The sequence below is a fragment of the Seriola lalandi genome, unplaced genomic scaffold (genome assembly GCF_002814215.2).
Source record: "Seriola lalandi dorsalis isolate HSWRI2012SDOR001 ecotype SW California unplaced genomic scaffold, Sedor1 jcf7180002054953, whole genome shotgun sequence".
NCBI lineage: Eukaryota > Metazoa > Chordata > Actinopteri > Carangiformes > Carangidae > Seriola > Seriola lalandi.
In genome coordinates this window covers 538,768-547,075 of record NW_019525504.1, presented here as the reverse complement: position 1 = coordinate 547,075, position 8,308 = coordinate 538,768, and the positions used below count along the sequence as shown (strand labels likewise).

The 8,308-nt window shown below is 38.4% G+C and overlaps 1 protein-coding gene across 3 annotated transcripts in view; it reads right to left on the bottom strand.

The window, feature by feature from the left end:
- LOC111645531 (NACHT, LRR and PYD domains-containing protein 3-like) overlaps window positions 1-5,833 on the bottom strand; it is an 18,490-nt gene extending 12,657 nt beyond the window's left edge. For 2 of the 3 annotated variants that reach the window (XM_023394774.2, XM_087170578.1), the window contains exons 1-6: window positions 5,662-5,776; window positions 4,387-4,510; window positions 4,151-4,279; window positions 2,407-2,511; window positions 1,815-1,919; window positions 1,068-1,172 (exon numbers count right to left, since the gene is read on the bottom strand). In XM_023394774.2, coding sequence (XP_023250542.2) covers window positions 1,068-1,172; window positions 1,815-1,919; window positions 2,407-2,511; window positions 4,151-4,279; window positions 4,387-4,475 — 533 coding nt within the window. In that variant the 5' untranslated portion in view covers window positions 4,476-4,510; window positions 5,662-5,776. Of the gene's footprint in view, window positions 1-1,067; window positions 1,173-1,814; window positions 1,920-2,406; window positions 2,512-4,150; window positions 4,280-4,386; window positions 4,511-5,661 lie in introns of all 3 variants that reach the window. The other variant, XM_087170577.1, reaches the window with a different exon arrangement.
- Window positions 5,834-8,308: the final 2,475 nt, after the last annotated feature.

Genomic DNA, 8,308 nt, shown 5'->3' with positions numbered 1-8,308 from the left:
TGATGACTTGAGTAATATCATAATGTTAGTAACAGCTTACCTCTTTGCAGCAGAGGGCTGTTGTCCTTTAAAATCAGTGAAGTGTTGTCTAGAGCTGTCACTCTTCATGGACACACAGCTGGGTTCAGGTTTTTCCAGTTTCCTACTGAAAGACACAGGATATAATCTACACTGCACAGAGTGACAGAGTTTCACAGTGTGATCAGCAGTATGAGAAACACTTTAATGTCAGTGAAAATCATCTCATTCAATCAACTCCACAGCATACCTGCAGTATAAAGCCCGGTTCAACTCTTCACATCGTGCAGTATTACGCTATAGCCAGGCTTTGCCTTTTTTTTTTTTGCTGTGTCTTGTTGAACTCATAGGTATCTCATATCAGAATCACATTTTTCAGCCCTACCCTAATTTTGATGGCTCTCAACATGGTTGGCGCTAAATAATGACCTGATGGTTAGTTAGAAAGTAACAAGTCCCACATCTACACCTGTCAGACTTTGCAGGCTGTTGGATAAACAGTAGGGTAGGCCTAAATCCAGAATATCATGTGGACATTAAAACAAATATAACCTATTGCCACCAAATGCTCAGCAGGACCAATGGACCCACTGAAGTTATTGGTCATTTTTGTGATGCTACATCCAAGGATTGACAGCAGATTGTCAAACTGTCCCTGACTCAACCTAAAATAAGCCTTGAACCAACCATTATCCAGGCGAAGCTCCTTGGCCAGCTGGTGGTATTCCCCATGATTTTTCCTCTTTCTGAAGGTCACATATACCCACACTGATCTCCAGCATATTATTGAGAACAACCTCTTAATCAGATCCAGAGCAAGTGCCCTCCACCTGTAGTCTATATATTTAAGTAACATGTTGACCTCCAGATCTGTGGGTTTACTGCACCACAAAATCAAGGTCAATGCCTCACAAGAAAACGCACGGCACTGCTCCTTCTTTAAAGTAAAGGCTTCAACAGAAAAGGCAGCGTGGTGCACCTTGTGTTTTGCAACTTGCAAAAGCACTCTGTTTGACATTTTGTGCTTCTGTTCAGATTTAATCTCTTACCTCTGACCGACATTGTGACGTCCATCTTGGAAGTATATAGGATTTTTCATAGACCTGTCGCTGTTCATGGACACATAGCTGGGTTCAGGTTTTTCCAGTTTCCTGCTGAAAGACACAGGATATAATCTACACTGCACCAGGTGAAACAACGTACTGAATATACATCAGAAAAACCTCGTCCTGTTCTGTCCTCTTCGCAAGGAATCAACAATCAATCAGGTACAAACATTCAAAATATGATCAAATATGCCTGATTAAAATCAAAATCCTTTTCAGTCCTTTTTACTCAAGTAAACAGAAAATTAAGTTCTTCAGTGTGATACAGCACACATGTAACATGGCTCAAACTGCAAAATAAATAAAAAAATAAATAGACAAAGAAGATTTGCACTGGCCTGGCGCTCGTCAGGAGTCCACTAATACTCGTTTGGGCCTGTAAGTTTTTATTTTCTGTGTTCCATATCTACTTGTTTAACATATGTACTTTTTTCATATGCACTTTTGTGTTTTACATTCATGCTTTTTAGTAACACTATTCATTACTCATTACATCATTACATGTATCATTTATTACTCATCTTATAGGCTAAATATTATATTTGTATCTCTTTTGTCACGCTGTACTCCAAAAAAAAAAAGGCTAAGGCCTTTTGGAGTAAACAGATGTTGTGAAAGAATGTGTGCTCTGTCAGTTGCAATAATTGCCGTGATGACTTGAGTAATATCATAATGTTAGTAACAGCTTACCTCTTTGCAGCAGAGGGCTGTTGTCCTTTAAAATCAGTGAAGTGTTGTCTAGAGCTGTCACTCTTCATGGACACACAGCTGGGTTCAGGTTTTTCCAGTTTCCTGCTGAAAGACACAGGATATAATCTACACTGCACCAGGTGAAACAACGTACTGAATATACATCAGAAAAACCTCGTCCTGTTCTGTCCTCTTCGCAAGGAATCAACAATCAATCAGGTACAAACATTCAAAATATGATCAAATATGCCTGATTAAAATCAAAAACCTTTTCAGTCCTTTTTACTCAAGTAAACAGAAAATTAAGTTCTGCAGTGTGATACAGCACACATGTAACATGGCTCAAACTGCAAAATAAATAAAAAAATAAATAAACAAAGAAGATTTGCACTGGGTACCGGCCTGGCGCTCGTCAGGAGTCCACTAATACTCGTTTGGGCCTGTAATGTTTTATTTTCTGTGTTCCATATCTACTTGTTTAACATATGTACTTTTTTCATATGCACTTTTGTGTTTTACATTCATGCTTTTTAGTAACACTATTCATTACTCATTACATCATTACATGTATCATTTGTTAGTAACAGCTTACCTCTTTGCAGCAGAGGGCTGTTGTCCTTTAAAATCAGTGAAGTGTTGTCTAGAGCTGTCACTCTTCATGGACACACAGCTGGGTTCAGGTTTTTCCAGTTTCCTACTGAAAGACACAGGATATAATCTACACTGCACAGAGTGACAGAGTTTCACAGTGTGATCAGCAGTATGAGAAACACTTTAATGTCAGCGAAAATCATCTCATTCAATATTATAGCTAATCATAGAGCTAAATGGACCTTTAGCTTGAGTCTGTCTCTGTGTGGACAGACATAACGTGAGCTCATTCTTCATTATTCCTCCACAGAGTGGACCAGGAGAGCTCAGAGGTTCCCAGTGCTCAGTCTGCCCAGCAGCATCAAAAACACCTGGACTCCATATTTGTGGTCTGTGCATGTACAACTACTTTTACATCTCTAACAGTAAAAACATCCCTCTCATGCAACTGTTGCCATAAAATGTTAATGTGATGGAGGAACTGCTAATAGTGGTCTGGCTCCATGTGATGAAACCGATAAAAATCTCTGTTTGCTCATGCAGTGTTTTCACAACAGAAAAGAAAGGATACAAATGTTCAACTGAGGTCTGCAGTGTGAAGAGTGATTATACTGCACAGCTTTCAGATATGAGAATATAAATGTATGCGAAGAAGAACAATGCTGTAAATGAACACATATAATAAACCATCTCTGGATAAACAGCTATTTAAACTTGAATCAGTAATATTATAGTGTGTAATGGTGTAAATAGTGATTGACTTTTCTTTGTTTCTCTTCTTATAAATATACTCATATATCAAAGTCATGTAGTTACATATGATTAAGTCAAGTTTTATGTTGTTTGCATATATATTCATGAATTAATTTCCATATGTCACAATTTAAATTATTCATTTCTTGTGTACTCATATACTCTTATATTTACTTGACAAATTTAAGCCATGCTCAGTATTATTCAACAAATTATGCTCAAGTAGATCTGGGCGATATGGCCAAAACTGATATCACGATAAAAATGTCCATATCAGTCGATATCGATATTTATCACAATAAATGCCACATCGTTATTTCTTTCAGGTTTAAAAGCTGATTTTTGCTCCCTGGTGAAATTTGAAGAAACCAGACAGCCAATTGTGACTTTAAACTGTTCTATTTAGTCAGAACATGACAAACACTTGCCAAGCAGCAGAACATTTAAAAACTCTGAGGTACAAACATTCAAAATATGATAAAATATGCCTGATTAAAATCAAAATCCTTATCAGTCCTTTTTACTCAACAAAGTAAATAGAAAATTAAGTTCTGCAGTGTGATACAGCACACATGTAACATGCTCAGACTGCAAAATAAATAGAAAAATAAAGACGAAGAAGATTTGCACTGGGTACCGGCCTGGCGCTCATCGGGAGTCCACTAATACTCGTTTGGGCCTGTAATTTCTTATTTTCTCTGTTCCATACGTACTCGTTTAACATATGTACTTTTTTCATATGCGCTTTTGTGTTTTACATTCATGCTTTTTAGTAACACTATTCGTTACTCATTACATCATTACATGTATCCTTTATTACTCATCTTATAGGCTAAATATTATATTTTTATCTCTTTTGTCACTCTGTACTCAAAAAAAAAAAGGCTAAGGCCTTTTGGAGTAAACTGATGTTGTGAAAGAAGGTGTGCTCTGTCAGTTGCAATAATTGCCATGGTGACTTGAGTAATATCATAATGTTAGTAACAGCTTACCTCTTTGCAGCAGAGGGCTGTTGTCCTTTAAAGTCAGTGAAGTGTTGTCTAGAGCTGTCACTCTTCATGGACACACAGCTGGGTTCAGGTCCACCTCCAGCAGAGTCTGATGTTTGCTGCTGCTCTGGGCTTCAACACAACACACACACAGAGCTTTGCGTGTGAATAATGACGGAGCAGTGATCTGAGCTTTGACATGGAGAAGAGTCATGGACAGTTAGAGATCCTCATCTTACCTCTGAGCTCTGGTCTGGCTCTCATGTTCCCCACACAGAGTGGTTTTAGAGGGAGGGGCTCCCTCCTTTCTGTCCTCACACTGATCCATGCTTCTGAGTTCACATCAGCTCACACACTTTCTACCTTCATGAGGAGAGAAACACAAATCATTCATCTGCACATCAACTGATAATATCAGCTGCTCCTCCACTGATTCTTCTTCTCTGTTTCATATCAGTGACAGTTGAAAATGCAGTCAGACAGCAGTGTGAGGCAGAGGAAGGGGCCCTGACAGATTCCTTTGTCGATTGATGGTAAAGTCTGAACCCGCATAAAGTACCAGCATGAAACCAACAGCAAACACATAGTTAGGCAGATAGACATCGCTTTACTATAACAAATACGTTTTGACAGACAGCTTTTCTGTTGCACTGTAAACAATCATAGAGATATAATCACCACCAGAGCAACTGAAATGCTTTAAGGTCAGACTCTTAATAGATATGGATTATAAAATTCATCAGGTGGACTTGGTTCCCAATAGTTTCTGCTCCTTTGTCCAAAACAAACAATAAATACAAAAATCCTTATTAAGAGAAAATGTGATAAAAAAAAGTAAAAATACTCTACTACAAGTAAAAATCCTACTTTCTAATTCAACTTTCTAAGTTTTATCAGTACAAATACAATTAAAGTATCAAAAGTAAAAGTACTCATCAAGCAGAATGGACTCTGTCATCATTATATCAATATATCCTGCATCAACATGTCGGTAGAACCTGTCAGGGAGGAGCTGCTTTGAACAGTTTTATATTTGTAGGTAGTTTCATCTGTATTCCTGTATCATATTTTATAAAGTGATCATTAGGTTTTTTTTTTTTTTTTTTTAATCTATAGCCGTGGTGTTTCTGAAATATAAAATATAGAAGTAGGTATAAGTAAGTATAAAGAAGGAGAGGTCGAAATACTCAAGTACTGAAGTAATCTTAATCAATACTGTAAACAACTCAACTACAGTAGTGGAATAAATGTACTTAGTTACTTTACACAGCAGGAGTGGATGAACAAAGAAACCTTTATAATAAGTGACCGACAGTCTCAGTAAATTCTTTACAATAGCTTCATTTACCTATTGATCACATTCAATTAAACATTTACACTGACAGCTGTTGGAGAAGAACCAGGAGTGACACAGCTCTTTTTCATTGTATATCAACCTATCTATCAACCCCCTCAGCCCGCCACACTGAGTCCACATCAGTCCTGTCGTGTAAATCCAATGACAGACCACTCACCCCAGAGAAAGTTCAGCGGATGTGCGGCCGAGCTCTGACCGCAACCAGTGAGTCAGACAGCGGGAGAACAGTGGCTCATCTCCGCCTCACCACAGGCTGATAAAGGCGGAGAAAGCTGCCTCCAGTCACCAGCAAGTGGAGCTGCACAGTAACAACGACTCTATGTTCAACTACTGACCATCAACTACCTCTGCTTCTACCCTTATTTATTTATTTATTATGTATATATATATATATATATATATTACACAAACATGATGATCGTCCTCCACGCTCTTCGATAACAAGTGTGACTCAATAACGATAACGTATGATCACACTATCATAATACAACAGCAACAAGAAAGTAAAGGTGCAATAACTCAGGTAACGACAGTTACCTGAGCTGTTAACGAGTAAAACATTAAAAACTGTTCACATTACCGTTCAGAGGAAATTAACTGTTGCAGTCTTTGCTCAAAGTGAAACTTGACTTCAGTGAGGACACGCCCAGAGAGAGAGAGAGAGAGAGAGAGAGAGAGAGAGAGAGAGAGATCCGATCCCATTTGTGCCAAAACATGTCCATATCATAATACAGTGATTATAAAATAACAAAATAATAATCTAATACCGTAATTGTTAAATTAAAAGTAATAGAGATCTTGATAATAATAATAATAAAAACCATATTCCCATTAGAGTGATGGCATGATGTGAAATTACACAGCTAAATTCACAGCATCTTTATATCCCCAAACCCGCTGTATTACTTCCTGGATGATGTGCTGTATCATGTTTGGCTGCTGGATCAGTTCTCAGTCAATAAAGGAGGTTATAGTGAATGTAAATTGAATTTAATTTATGTATCTCACACATCTGACAGCCACCAACAGCTCAATGATCCACAGCTGTAAACTCCAGGTTTACCAACCAGTTCCAACACAACCGTACATCTCTGCTGACTCAAATGATGCTGCAGTTGTAAACTCCTCCTGTCTTCTAGCAATAAATAAATGGATAAAACAATAATTTCTTAAAGTTAAATAAGGACAGAACTTTTGCTCCAAAGCAAAAAGAGAAGTGTTGCTCAACAACCTGAGGTTACAGTCTCAGTGTTATCTTAGATTAGGATCTGAGCTTCAGGTCCCGCATCAACAAAGGTGAGACAACATCAGTTGTTACATTTCCTGTAAGAGCGGGGATACAGGGAATAACAATAAATAAAAGAAGATAATAATAACAAAAAGATCCACAGGAAACAGATGCAGCAGAAATAAGGGATTCTATTCACAATTACAGACTACAACAAAAACTGACAGCGGAACACTGGGCAACTGAAACTGCCATACTCTAAGAAAACCCTATAAATACAACCACAAGATAATATGAGTATCACCCATCAGAGTTTTATCAAGCACTACAGCTTGTTGAATGGAGCAAAAGAAGCAGAGTGTGAACTTTCATCTGTAACGGCCTCTAGACCTCCAGACCAATTTCCTGGTTGTTGGGATGTGGGGAGTGATGGCTGCCACCTGGTGACTGCTCACCTATAAATACATATATGTGGGAGTGGCAGCATCCAGCCGTTAGCTCCTATGCAGGAAAGTTGAAAAAATACAGTTACCAATTGAAAAAAAAGTAAAGAGTAACAAGGAAATCAACATAAGAGAGAGAGACTAGAGTATGTTGCAGCAGCTAGGGAGCTTCCGACCCAACGGCGACTGCATTGAGCATTCCTGTCAGTTAGTTGATAGGTAATTAGCAAAGTAGCAGTCTGATTATTCTTTACTTTGAGGATTGTCAGAGTTTATATTTAAACAAGACTGGGTTAAATCTATATGTCTGGACCACCTCTGGTCAAATCCTGATTTTATAACTGCAACAACGTCTGAGAAAATCACCAAACACATGAATGAAAGACTGAGCTGTGATTTCAGCTGGATTTACTGTTACATCATCACTCAGAGAGAAAGCAAGAAAAGAAAGACTATCTTTCTTTTTTTCAGTTTCAATGAGTTTTCAGTTCAGTTTTTATTTCAGTCATAGAGAGAGGGAGAGAGAGAGAGAGAGAGAGAGAGATAGAGAGAGAGAGAGAGAGAGAAGATGACACAGCAAAGGGCTGCCGTGGCAAGGACTAAACCTTGAGCATACACTTTACCAGCTGAGCTACCCGGGTGAACGCTCAGAATTTGCCTTTATTTCTTGCTTTGTCTCTCACACTGGGATCCACAATAGTTTAGTCTTTATTTACTTCAACTCCAGAACATAACAGGATTTCATTAGAGGCAGGTCTTTATGTCTGACTCCCTCTGTTAGTTTCTGAGGAGCTGGGAAACCAGAGCGGTGTAGCCCTCCATCCATACAGTCCAGTCATGAACCAGGTTTATACCCAGTCTGTTTGAAAATAGTCTCTCAATCTAGAGACAATGAGCTGAGTTGTCAACACTGCAGCTGTAAACACAACCCCCCACCCACCCACACACACACACACACACACACACACACACAGACCAGTGGTGGAAATATGATCAGTCCTTGCACTCCAAAAACTGGAAGATGCACTGTCAAAAATGTCACAAGGGGATAACTTGAAAAATATGCAGTCTAACAACCATGGTTTTCCCTGTAAAATGTATCTGCAAAATCTAAATCTAAATCTGATGAACCT